Genomic DNA, 13361 nt, shown 5'->3' with positions numbered 1-13361 from the left:
CTACAAACTTCACATAAGAGCATAGTTTTTTAAAATATTGTGAACTAATATGAAATGATTTATTTCTTTTCCAGGAGCAAACAAAAAATGCACAGTTTATCATCATCTCTCTGCGAAATAACATGTTTGAAATTGCAGATAGATTAATTGGAATTTATAAGACTCACAATACAACAAAAAGTGTTGCAACAAACCCAAAAGTTATTGCTTCTAAAGGACTTGCTGAACTTGGTTCTGTCGGATGCTGCTGAATGTGTAAAATCTTCTGTTCTTAAGAAAGTAAAATCTTATTACTAATATGTATTTTTATTGTATTTCTGCTGCTCATCTGTAGTCTATTAGCTTGATTTTGTTTTGTGATTCATCATAGTTCCATAAAGTTTTGTAAATATCCTAGCTTTCATTATTTGAGCTTCTTAGCTCTTCTGCAAATCTGGGCTTACTAATAATTTTCTGTTGATTGGCTACACTTAATTTTTGTAGATATCTTAATTTATATCATTTTGAGCATAAAAGAACTGTTTCCAAAAGTATATATCTAGTTGCATTTTAATTCCGTAGGCCATATATCAATGTTTGGGTTCTACCTGTAGATTTTTAAACAGCTTTTTACTGAGTATTTTATTAAAATAAAAGTTAACTAACTCAAGTTCTTGTTGAATGCAACTATCATGTTCAGAGATGTCTGTGTCCTATTGATGGAAGTGTGGTGTACACAGTTCCCATGATTAAGAAAAGAATGTGCTTATTTAAACACTAAATGTCTGTATTACAGTAAGGATTTGGTGCCCCATTGTAATGGTGCTGTACAAACTTAAAATAAGAGCTACTGCCCCCAAAGACGTTGCAATATAAATATGGACAAGATGTGACAGCTGCAGGTAGAACAGAGGCGGATATCCATTTGGGGGAAAGAAAAGGTAAGGAAAACAGTAGTGATAGTTGTAGAACACGTTTCATATATTTGATATGTGTACAATTTAGAGGCTTCAGGTTAATGAATCACTAATTACCCATTATAATTAGGCAATGCACTCCGGTACAGGCATATATTAAGAAAGGAACAGGGTAGTCAGTTGTGCAGATTTGATTTGGGGAGGGTGTTCCATGCATATGGGAGAGCAGGAGATAGAGGCTGCTATCATGGGGGGAGAGGGACAGATAAGAATGGGGGGAGCTGAGTTTAAGTACCTTAAAGGTAATATTCATCTGCAGCAAGGGAAATTTAGGTTAGATATTATAAAGTTTTTTGTAACAGTAGTTAAGCTCTGGAACAGACTTCCAAAGGAGGCTGTGGAATCCTCATCATTGGAGGTTTCAAAATAGATTGGACAAACACCTGTCAGAGAGAGTCTAGGTTTACTTGGTCCTGCTTCCGTGCAGAGGCTAGGCTTGATGGCTTCTTGAGGTACCTTCTAACCCTACATTTATATGAATGGGCCCAGATGGGTCTCAAAGACTGGAGAGAAGAATGCAGATGACAAAAAGATTTTGGAAAGGCTATGAAGGAAGAAAGAGCACGATTTAGGTATAGCCTGAATATGGTAGGGGCTGAATGAAGGCACTGTCAAGGACTATACCCAAATGAGAGGCCTGAGTGAGCTTTGGACAACTGCTGAAAAAGGGAGTTGCATAATCTAAACAAGGTTCTGAAAAATTAATCAGAGCGGTAGGAGGAGAACTTGTAGATGGCAGGAGCCAAAGACCAAAAAGCAAGAAAAAACTGTTACCTACCTTTTCGTAACTGTTCTTAGAGGTTTTGCTCGTGTCCATTCCATTGTAAGTGTGTGCATGCCCAGGTGCATAGTCATGGAGATTTTTGCCTTAGCAGTATCCGTAGGGCGAGCTATGGTGCCCCCTTGAGTACCTTGACATGGTGGGCTCCCCACTCTGGCACTTTGAGTACAGAAGGTACAGGCCCACAAGGATTCTAAAAATTAATACTGGCCTGTATTACAGGCTTCTATTAAGGGTTACAACTTTTCTCTGACCTTGGAGGGGTGGTTGGGTGCCACCACCAACCAAGTGCAAAAACCCCTTTGAGAACCCAGGAAAGTGCACTTGGGAATTCCTTCCTGGGGGGTACCCTCAAGCCCTTTCGGGGAAGAGCTGAAAAAGAAAAAGGAAATCGGCTGTTGCCACCAGCTAATTAAACATGTGCACAAACCTCTTAGGGACACAAATCCAATCCTGTTCTTAAAAAAGGTAAATTTTATTAAAAAGAAAGAAAATGCATTTGAAACTCAGGCTATTGCTAGATTTAAAAAACCCACTTACAAAAATTCAGCATCAAGAATAACCTCCTTGAGGTCCAGTTTAAAGGTTACAAGCAAAACAAAAGCATCTGGGGTTAGCACAGAGGAGTCCACAAGCCATAAAGAAAGAAAAGAAATAAACCTAAGTGCATCTTCCTAGACATTTCCTGATCTACTTACATATTTGGCATTTTCAATGAGTAGTTTCTAGGTATGATTTGATGATTTTGCATACCTGGCCCAAAGCTTTTTACAGTATCGCTGCTCTGTCCCTCTCTCTCAAAAGACAGACAAAGGGGAAGTTTTTTCCCAATTTTAAAAAGTTCTAGCCTTCCCATTGGCTTTTTTGGTGAGGTGCACACTCCCTTCCTTTTACCTATGCAGGGAGATTTTTTAACCCTTTACAGGTAAAGCAAGTAGAGAACAGCTACTAAGAGGGATTTTATAGCTAAGTGACTGGCTGGGTCCATCCTCCTCCCCCTTTCATTTATCACTAGGGTGACCAGACAGCAAATGTGAAAAATTGGGATGGGGTGGGAGGTAATAAGACCCTATATAAGAAAAAGACCCAAAATCAGGACATCTGGTCACCCTATTTATCACAGGTATACTTTAGGTTTTAGGGTAGGGTCTGGGAATGCTATGAGGTAATTAACAGCTCCAAGGTGCTCTCAGATCATAACCAGCCTCTCCCACAATGCTTCCATCTTGGCCTAGAGTGCTTTCAGGACCATGACTTGGTGACCTACTCTGAAGAAATGCTCTCTGTCATGTTTATCATAACAGTCCTTGTGCTCTTGTTGAGCATTCTGTAGGTTTTCTCGAACAAGGGCTAGAGTCCTTAAGGTTGTTTTGAAGGTTCGTTACAAAGTCCAAAATGTTAGTTCCTGCAGAAGATGTAACCCGCTCCCATTGCTGCTTCAACTGTAATGGTCATAAATGAGTTCAAAGGGTGAAAACCCCAAACTGGGATGTGGTACAGCCCTGTAGGCAAAGAGCAACTGCCACAATACAAGGTCCCAATCATTAGACTGCTTATTTATAAATTTACATATCATGGCCCCCAAAGTTCTATTAAACTTCTCCAGTAGGCCATTTGTTTGATGGTGATAAGGGGTGGCAACCATGTGGTTCACCCCATGAGTCAGCTTGACCAAAGCCTTGGCTGAGATGATTTAGTTGGTGTCTGTCCTGCTTTGAGCAGGGGATTGGACTAGATGACCTCCTGATGTCTCTTCCAACACTTATATTCTATGAGCTTCCCAAAGAAGTTTCATGGTCTCTTCCAGGAATTTAGTTCCCAAATCCATAAAGATGACAGAAAGCCAACCTACCCTGGCAAAAATGTTTACCAATGCCTGGCTCATATTTTTAGCCCTGATGTTGCTTAGAGTTACTGCTTCCAGCCATGGGGTGGCAAAATCCACAAAGGTCAGTATGTACAGCTTTCCTCTGACTGTCATCTTAGAGAAATGACCCAGAATATCCACAGCTACATGCTGAAATGGAACCTTAATTATGGGGAGAAGCTGGAAAGGGGCCTTGACCTGGTCTTGGGGCTTTCCCACCATCTGACATACCTCACAAGACTGGACATAGGTAGAAATATTCTTGCCTCTTCTCTCCTAGTGAAATGACTTTCCCAAACAGTCCTTGGTCCTGTTCACCCCAGAATGGCCACTAGGGTAATCGTGGGCTAAGCTCAAGAACTTTTCCCTATACTTAGTTCAAACTACCACCTGTCTCTGAGGATGCCAGTCCTCCTTGTGCCCACCAGAAAGGGTTTCCTTGTATAAGTTCTCCTTATGCAACAAACCTGGACCTATTAGAAGAGCTGAGAGGTGGTGGGTCACTCCATGCTGCTGGCCAAGTTCCCTTGAGGCTTTCATCCGCTTCCTGCTCTGCCTGGAACTGCCACCTTGATGCTGGAGACAGTTCCTTGCTGGGTTGTGGACTTGGGCTTGGTCCTCCTGGTAGCGATGCAGGTGATGGGGGTGTCTCTATCACCTGTGAACTGCTCTCCACTGGTGCACTAGGTCATATTTCAGGCTCCGGTTCAGCTTCTTGCACTAGTTTAGCTGCAGGTGCAGGTTTTGTGGCACCCTTTGGTGCTGGCTCCCCTGACTGGTGGGGTTGCAAGCACAGGCTCTGGTGCTGACTGCTCTGCCAGCTCTGATCCTTAGCCTGGTTCTGGCTGGGTCCCAGGAACTGGATCTACAACTGCTGCCATAGACTCTGGTCTGGGGTTAAGGGCATCCCTCCATCTTGACACTTGGATCTCGGGTTGGGGAGGGCTGACCATTCCCTCTGGGGAAATCTCCAGTCCCCCATCCCCTCCCTGCATTTCTGTCATGGAGCTGGATGTCTGGTCTTGATCTGTTTCAGAATAACAGCTGTGTTAGTCTATATTCGCAAAAAGAAAAGGAGTACTTGTGGCACCTTAGAGACTAACCAATTTATTTGAGCATAAGCTTTCGTGAGCTACAGCTCACTTCATTGAATGCATACTGTGGAAAGCACAGAAGATCTTTTTATACACACAAATCATGAAAAAAAGGGTGTTTACCACTACAAAAGGTTTTCTCTCACCCCACCCCACTCTGTAGCATGCTGTCAAGGTTTCTTCCCCACCCTACTTTGTAGGGTACAGATGTGGGGACCTGCATGAAAGACCCCCTCAGCTTATTCTTACCAACTTAGGTTAAAAACTTCCCCAAGGCACAAACTTTGCCTTGTCCTTGAACCGTATGCTGCCACCACCAAGCGTTTAAGAACAGGGAAGGAGCCCACTTGGAGATGTCTTCCCCCAAAATATCCCCAAAGCCCTACACCCCCTTTCCTGGGGAAGGCTTGATAAGAATCCTCACCAATTTGTACAGGTGAACACAGACCCAAACCCATGGATCTTAAGAACAATGCAAAATCAATCAGGTTCTTAAAAGAAGAATTTTAATTAAAGAAAAGGTAAAAGAATCACCTCTGTAAAATCAGGATGGTAAATACCTCCCAGGGTAATCAGATTCAAAACATAGAGAATCCCTCTAGGCAAAACCTTAAGTTACAAAAAGACACAAAAACAGGAATATACATTCCATCCAGCACAGTTTATTTTACCAGCCATTAAACAAAAGGAAATCTAACTCATTTCTAGCTAGATTACTTACTAACTTAACAGGACTTGTGAAGCTGCATTCCTGATCTGTTCCCAGCAAAAGCATTACACAGACAGACCAACCCTTTGTTCCCCCCACTCCAGATTTAAAAGTATCTCGTCCTCTCATTGGTCATTTTGGGTCAGGTGCCAGCTAGGTTACCTTAGCTTCTTAACCTTTTACAGGTGAAAGGGTTTTGCTTCTGGCCAGGAGGGATTTTATAGCACTGTATACAAAAAGGTGGTTACCCTTCCCTTTATATTTATGACACATGCCAATTTGGGAAGACTGGTTGCTCTAGGGTTTCAGTGCTTGACTGCAACCTCATGCACACGGCTGCCCTACTCTAGCCTAGCTATTTTGTTGCTCCAAAGCTAAGGGGAAAAAATAAACTGCTTGTTGGACTCCCTGGCTTTTCTGGCTGAACCCTTTGCATGCCTGTTCCCACCTCAGGCAGCAAAGAATGAAAAGAAAGAAGAAAAAAAACTCCCTGGCTTTGCAGGCTGCCAAAAGGAAAAATGTGTCCTTTTAAAATCCAGAGGTCTTTCTCTGGTTCAGAATGATCCCACCTCTACCACCATGTCGAGCCTAATTCCCCACTCTGGCACTTCAAGTGCAGAAGGTGGGGCCCACAAGGATTCTAAAAATTAATACTGGCCACTCCAGGCTTGTATTAAACTCCCAAGGTTACAGCTTCTCTCTGACCTTGGATTGATAGATGCTGCCACCAGCCAAGTGCAGAACCCCTCTGAGAGCCCAGGAAGGCGCACTTGGGAATTCCTTCCTGTGGCATACCCTCAAGCCCTTTCACCCCCACTCTGGGGAAGAGCTGAGGGGAAAAAAGGGAAATCAGCTGTTGGCACCAGCTAGTTAAGCAACATGTGCACAAACCTCGTAAGACACACAAATCCAATTCTGTTCTTAAAAAAGGTAAATTTTATTAATAATAAAAAAAGAAAAAATACATCTGGCAACTCAGGCTAGTGCTAGATTTTAAAAGAGCAACTACCAGAATTAAGCACTAGGAAATAGCTTTCTTGAGGTCCAGCTCAAAGGTTACAAGCAAAACAAAAGCAGCCGGGGGTAGCACAGCATAATCCACAAGCCATAACAAAATAAAAGGGATAAACCTAATCGCTTCTTCCTAGACATTTCCTGATCTACTTACATTTCTGGGGTTTCAAATGATAGTTTCTAGGTATGATACTGATGATTTTTCATACCTGGCCCAAACAGCATTGCTGTTGCTTTGTCCTCCTCTCCCCAGGAGAACAACAAAAGACAGACAAAAGGGGAGTCTTTTTTCAATCTTAAAAAGTTCTAGCCTTCCCATTGGCTCTTTTGGCCAGGTGCCCACTCACTTCCTTTTACCTATGCATAGCAGTGAGACTTTTTAACCCTTTGCAGGTAGAGCAATTAGAGAACAGCTACTAAGAGGGATTTTATAGCAACTGGCTGGCTGGGTGTCCATAAAAGGGATCCAAAGTTGTTTCTTGCTCTGCTCCCTCCTCCTCCTTCCACAATACCAAAGTGGATCCTCAGCTCCCCGGGGAAAGAAGTGGGTCTCCAACAAGTTCCCCTTCCTCCCACTATGAATTCTCATGTTACAACATTTAATGTTAATGAACAAGTGGGGTAACAGTAGGGGTTAAGCCCCCGCACTTTTAATTCCCCCACCCTCAAGGGTGGGTCTGGTGGGGCTTCTACCCACAGGCTTTATGAACTCTGTATCAAGCTTACTACCACGTGGCAGCAGGTATGGGCATGCAGAAAAGCCTGTTACTTTAGTGAAGCCCTGCCTTAGACTGCAGTGTACTAGGAATTATTTATGCCTGTCTGGATTTCAGCTGAAGGACTCTCGCTCTGCCAATGAAAAGGGCTCAGGTGTAAGCAGCAGCAGAATGGGATTTGTGCCTTCTGATCATGAGTCATAAACCCTTCCTCTTCTAGGAAAATAAAGGTCTCTTCCTTCCCCTCCCGCACTACATAAGGAGCACTTCAGGCAGTCTGCAACCAGATCAGACTAATATGACTATTCCACTCCCTGCAAATGTGCACCATCATGGGTATTACAGAGGGGTAAGTGAGAAACCACTCCCAATTTATTAATACTAGGTTGCTCCTACAATACCTACATAGCTGCTAGCTAGGGTAACCAGATAGCAAGTGTGAAAAATCGGGATGGGGTGGGGGGTAATAGGTGCCTATATAAGAAAAAGCACCAAAAATTGGGACTGTCTCTATAAAATCAGGATATCTGGTCACCCTACTGCTAGTCCACTTGGGACAGATAGCAGGCAATCTTTCAAGCTCCCCAGGCAGGGGTGGGCAAACTTTTTGGCCCGAGGGCCACATCTGGGTATGGAAATTGTATGGCTGACCATGAATGCTCACAATATTGGGGGTTGGGGTGTGGGAGGGGGTGCAAGCTCTGGGATGGGGCCAGAAATGAGTTCAGGGTGCAGGAGATTACTCCAGGCTGGGACGGAGGGGTTTGGAGGGTGGGAGGGGGATCAGGGATGGGGAAGGGGGTCAAGGCATGGGAGGGGGTCAGGCTCCAGGCAGCGCTTACCTCAAGCAGCTCCCAAAAGCAGCGGCATGTTCCCTCTCTGGCTCCTACACGGAGGCACAGCCAGGCGACCCTGCATGCTGCCCTGTCCAAAGGCACTGCCCCTGCAGCTTCCATTTTCACAGTCATGGCAGCCTACATGTGTTGACTGGGCCATTCCTTATTCCCCTACCTTGACAACTGGCTCCCCCTGCCTCCTTGTCACACCTTCCTTGGCAACTTGGGAATTTGCATCAAAAAAGCGAGGGAAAAATCAGTCATATGGTGAAGGTGTCTCCCCTCTGACCACTTCCCGACCCTCACCACTCTCATCACGCAACTCCGCCACTTTCCAAGTATGCACCACCACCATTGCCTTTCCCTCCTAGGCCTTATGGTGGCCTGCACCTCGGTTACATCATATGCCCACCTTCATATGTGTTGCCTCCAGCTGTAGCTCTGTTCAGTCTACAACCCACAGTTAGACCATCTGGGCCAGCCAATCCTGATCCCCCCCTCACCTGGTGGAGAAATCCAACTGCGGTCCTAGCCAGCATCCCGTTCATACCACCGACACGCCACATCACTCTCACCATGGATGTCTCGCATGCGGGCTGGGGAACCCACATGGACGGCCATGCAGCTCAGGGCCTCTGGTTGCCCCGGGAAGAGTGGAGGCAAATCAACATTCTGGAACTACGGGCTGTCTGCCTTGCCTGCTGGGCATACCTACCTTTCATCCATTCTCACCATATTCAGCCGCTTTCCAACAACATGACAGCAGTTGTATACATCAACAAGCAGAGCATGGCCAGGTCCTCCTCCCTCTGCATGAACGCCATCCTTCTTTGGAATTGGTGTCTCAGGCACAGGGTGACCGTCTATGCTATACACCTCCTGAGCACCAGCAATTCTCTGGAGGACATGCTCAGCCATTCCTTCCACACCAATTGTGAGTGGGAACTTCATGAACTTCACCCTCCAATTGCTCTTTTGCCAGTGGGGCACGCCGCACTGGGACTTCTTGACGATGCTAGACAACTACAAATTTCCTCTCTTCTGCTCCAGAGGAGCCCTCCGTTGGGGTTCACAGGGCTACACGTTCGTTATTCCCTGGACCACCAAACTCTAATATGCATTTCCACCCATCTCCCTGCTCCCCCAAGTCCTGCACTAAGTGTGACTCGATGGAGTGATGGTTCTTCTCATAGCCCCCTCCTGGCCTCGCCAGTATTGGTACCCAGATTTCCTTCAGTTCTCTGCTCACCTGCACAATCCATCTTCCAGCCCTTCTGGATCTCCTCAAACAGCAGCCTACAACAACCCAACTGAGGCCTGCTCCATCTCAGGGCCTGGTATTTGGATGGGGCTCCACCCACAATGCACAATGTCCTCTCTCATTGCAGATGCCAATCCACTAGAGCCTCTTACCAGGCTAAATGGTGCCACTTCACCACATGGGCGCACAACCACCGACATCCCTTGGACTTAGTCTCCATCCCCATCCTCCTGGACTACCTCCTTCACCTCCACCAATTGGGCCTCACCCACTCCTCCGTCTGCATCCCCCCGGCAGCGCTCAGTGCCTTCCTTCGCCCTGTGAATGGCTTTTCCATCTTCACCTGCTTTCTTCACGGCATTCTCAATGCCTTCCCTTCCGTGCAGAAGACTAGTCCCTCCTGGGACCTAAATCTTGTCCTCTCCGCCCTCATTAAGCCACCCTCTGAACCTCTCACCACCTGCTCCCTCAGCCATCTTTCCATGAAGGTGATCTTTTTGGTGGCTATCACCTCCACGCAGCAAGTTAGCCAACTAGCAGCCATAATGCCAGCCCTGCCTTTTACCATCTTCCACAAAGACAAGGTCTCCCTGTGTCTTCATCCCAAATTCCTCCCCAAGGTGGCCTCCCCATTCCACCTCAACCAGTGCATGCTGATCCTCTACCCTAAACCACACACCTCTCCCAGGGAGTATGCGTTTCACTCTCTCGATGTCAGCCGGGTATTAGCAGTTTATCTCCAACATACCCGCACCTTCTGGGCATCCCTCAGGCTCTTCATCACCATCGCAGAGTGCTGCCTGAGCCGCGCCCTCTCTTTGCAACACCTCTGCAAATAGATCTCCATTTTATCATGGAATGCTATGTGCTCTCTCATGTTCTCTCTTCCCCTGCTCCCCCGGGTCGTCATGGCCCACTCCATGCGAGTGTCTGCTGCCAATTGGCTTTCCTTGCCGATGTCCCATGTCAGGACATTTGTAGGGTGATAGTTGGTCCTCTGTCCACACCTTTTCCGCCCAGTACACCATTGCCCCTGCCTTGGTGACGGATGTGGCAGTCAATCAGGCTGTCCTAAAGACAGTGTCGTCTCAAGAATCCTCGCACTCACCTCTGCGCTGAGCACTACTCGCTACTCTCCCATGCTTAGAATCCACATAGGGACCATCACTCAAAGAGGAAGAGGAGGTTACTTACTGTAACTGGAGGTTCTTCGAGACATGTGGTCCATATCTGGATTCCAGTGCCACCCTCCATCCCCTCTGCTTCGGGCTCCTTTGCTTACTGGTATGAGGGAACTGGAGTGGCATCGACCTGCACAGCCTCTTAAAGCCTCGGACACACCATGCGGTCGACACACGTGCGGTCAGCGGACACTACTATGAACAGTTCCGGCATATGGCGAGCATGCGCACTCCATGTTTGGAATCCAGATAGGGACCACACATCTAGAATAAGCTTCTAGTACCTTCCATTAGAGGTTTTCTTATTTTTGAAGCATGAGTATTTATATTACTTCTAAAATCTGGGAGTAACTTGAGGTCAAAGCTTCTCTGCAGCAATGTAAATGTCCTGGGCAAAGAAGAATTTGCTACCTTCCAAGATAGTTCAAATTAAGGTTACAGAAAAGACAGAAAAGAATTGAAGTCTTTGTCCTAGTTTTCCCCTGGCCTAGAATGCACCTTGGACTTGTTTGGCAGCCAAAGAATCCACATTGCACCTGAAGAGAAGACCAGACCTCTTGAAGCAGAGATTTCTTCATCTAGACCTAGAATACTTACACTTTCTCTACAATTGATTGTCAACGCATATTTTACTTCTGGTGTGTATGCATCACATGTATTCAAGACTGGAATATCTTTTAATAGCAATGTCTATTGGGGCCACACCTGAGCCCTGCGTGCCCTCCTGTGCTCCACAAAAGGGAAGGGAGGCTGCAACTGCTCTCCAGTTCCTTCTTAGGCTATTAGACTGAACATCTGCAGTATCTGTGTGTCTACCCACTATGATTGTTTTTTCTACTTAGTTTCCAGTTGTAGTTAGTGCAGATTTTTTTAAATTAAGACCACTGGCAAAAAAAAATAAAAAGGAGCGATTTAGAAGAGGACTTTGACTCCAGGAAGTCCCTCCAACATTGGACCACTCCTCTTTACATGGCAGAGTCTAAGATCATCAGATTCAAGTCCTGCCCCATTAATGATGGATGCAAAATTCCTCTTTTGCCTTGGGGAAGCACATGAACGTTCTATACATGTCTTGCTAGAGAGCTCCATGAGGACTTCATCGGCCCAAGGAAGAGAAGGCCACCTGACCAACCAACCTGCCTGCCAGAGCACTCCTGTCAGGTAACAGTCCACCTCGGGTTCCAGAGCCCATTCAGTACTGAAGACCCACTCCTCCACTATAGAGTCTAGCAGGCCATCCCTGTCATCCTCTGACAGTAGAGGATGCAAGAAGCATTGCTCCCATGGTGACTGAAGACATAGACTGCCCACTCTGGCACTAAGCAGATCCAGCATAAGAGGCAATTCTGGGCCCAAATCAGGTTCCACTGATGTCTTCGCAACTGGCAGCCACCCACAACCTCAATGCAGTCTACCAAAGCCACCACTGCATCTCGTACAGAGGATCAAAACAATTAGCACTGAAGCTCCCAGAAGTAGGGTGCCTGAACTTTTCCCACACTCATGCTGAAGCCCCCAGGACCAGAGGACCTAGAACAGACTGAGGGACCATCTATGGTACCAAAAAGCCCTGGCATTGGTAGTAAATGCTCAGTCATCAATCTCAACAGTAATGATTGTACTTTCTGGGTTGAAAAATAATGCCATTTGATCCACTTTGTAGTACCCATGAGGTTTATGGTAAGCTTCTAAATGAATGAGGTTCTCTATCTGGGCAATGGAAATATCACTGATCTCCTTCAGAAGCACTACTAACCACTATCCTGGACCTGCTCATCCTAAGGTGTGCAGGCCTCTCCATCAGCTCTATAGGAGTATCTCTGTCAGCTATCTTTGATCATCACAATGCTTTGGGGCTCCGTTGTCTTTAGCTTCTGAGACCAGCTGAGCAGCTAATCCTTCCTCCTTCAGATCTGAGAGGAAGGTTACCCCTCTGGTGCTTATGAAAGCAAAACACAAGAGTCTCAGCATGTGTTAGACTGGTCTCAGGTTCTGCATTTAAAGGGTAGCCAATGGATAAGAAGGGTCAATCTGACAATTTAGTACCAACTTCGAAACAGAAGGATGGCAGAACAGGCTAACACTGCAGACAACATTTCCTCTGGCACTAACTTTGGTACCCACCATCTCAGTACTCAGTGGTATCCAGCACTTTTTTACCCAGCACTCAAGTACCAGTGGTACCCAACATCCTGGTACAGTTATCACGACACTACCACATGCATGAAAGAAGAGTTACTTACCTTACTCTGTTTCTTGGCTGTGTCATCCACACAGATTTCACTCTTGGTACGTATATACTCCCAACCCCATGAGGAGGAGACCAGAACATTTTTGAATAGCAGTGTCCTTTGGGGCCATAGCTGCCCCCTACATGCCATCTGACTCCCTGTAGCTGAGGGCATAAAGGGTTCCTTTGCTAAAATCAGAATCCAGATTGCCAAGGATGCTGTAGTAGTGGGAAAGGAGAGCAAGTTGTGACAAATGTGGATAACACATTTCAAAGAACTACAGTTACTGTGGAGTAAGCAACTGTTCTCTCTTCTTTGAGTGATTGCCCACATGTATTACTGCTTGTGAGTCACCAGAAGTGTAACTTGTGGCCTGGAGGTGAGTCCTCACAGCCTACTGAACCAATCACTACACAACAGCTCTGACAAAGCAGGTGTCTAATCTGGAGTAATCTGACTAAGGGTTTGAACTGAACTCCAGGTAGCTGCTTTACAAACATTAGACTGGAATGTCTCTCAGAGAAGCAGCAGAGGCTGCCTGAGCGCTGGTTAAATGGATCCTAATCTGAACAGGTGTGGATCCAAGTGGACTACTTTCTAATATAGTCAGAGACCAATTTCAATAATCTTTGGGTGGAGATGGGTTGTCCATTCTGTTGACAAACACTAGCAATAATTTAGGAGAATGCCTGAATGCTTTTGTTTTGGCTAGATA

At 45.9% G+C, this 13361-nt stretch overlaps 2 protein-coding genes across 10 annotated transcripts in view; one reads left to right on the top strand and one right to left on the bottom strand.

Annotated features, from left to right (window-relative positions):
* The window catches only part of SMC4 (structural maintenance of chromosomes 4), a 108295-nt gene extending 107646 nt beyond the window's left edge, over positions 1-649 (top strand). For both annotated transcript variants that reach the window (XM_077826124.1, XM_077826125.1), the window contains one exon: positions 75-649. In XM_077826124.1, the coding sequence (XP_077682250.1) occupies positions 75-251 (177 nt within the window). In that variant the 3' untranslated portion in view covers positions 252-649. The remainder of the gene's footprint in view (positions 1-74) is intronic.
* TRIM59 (tripartite motif containing 59) overlaps positions 1-13361 on the bottom strand; it is an 83980-nt gene that overhangs the window by 36270 nt on the left and 34349 nt on the right. For 3 of the 8 annotated variants that reach the window (XR_013347090.1, XR_013347089.1, XR_013347088.1), the window contains exons 5-6: positions 4072-4631; positions 1735-2109 (exon numbers count right to left, since the gene is read on the bottom strand). The exons of the other annotated variants lie outside the window; for them this stretch is intronic. The gene's annotated coding sequence lies outside the window, so the exon portion shown is untranslated. The remainder of the gene's footprint in view (positions 1-1734; positions 2110-4071; positions 4632-13361) is intronic. 8 annotated transcript variants of the gene reach the window in all.

The sequence above is a fragment of the Eretmochelys imbricata genome, chromosome 9 (genome assembly GCF_965152235.1).
Source record: "Eretmochelys imbricata isolate rEreImb1 chromosome 9, rEreImb1.hap1, whole genome shotgun sequence".
NCBI classification, from domain to species: domain Eukaryota; kingdom Metazoa; phylum Chordata; order Testudines; family Cheloniidae; genus Eretmochelys; species Eretmochelys imbricata.
This window is presented reverse-complemented; position numbering and strand designations above follow the sequence as displayed.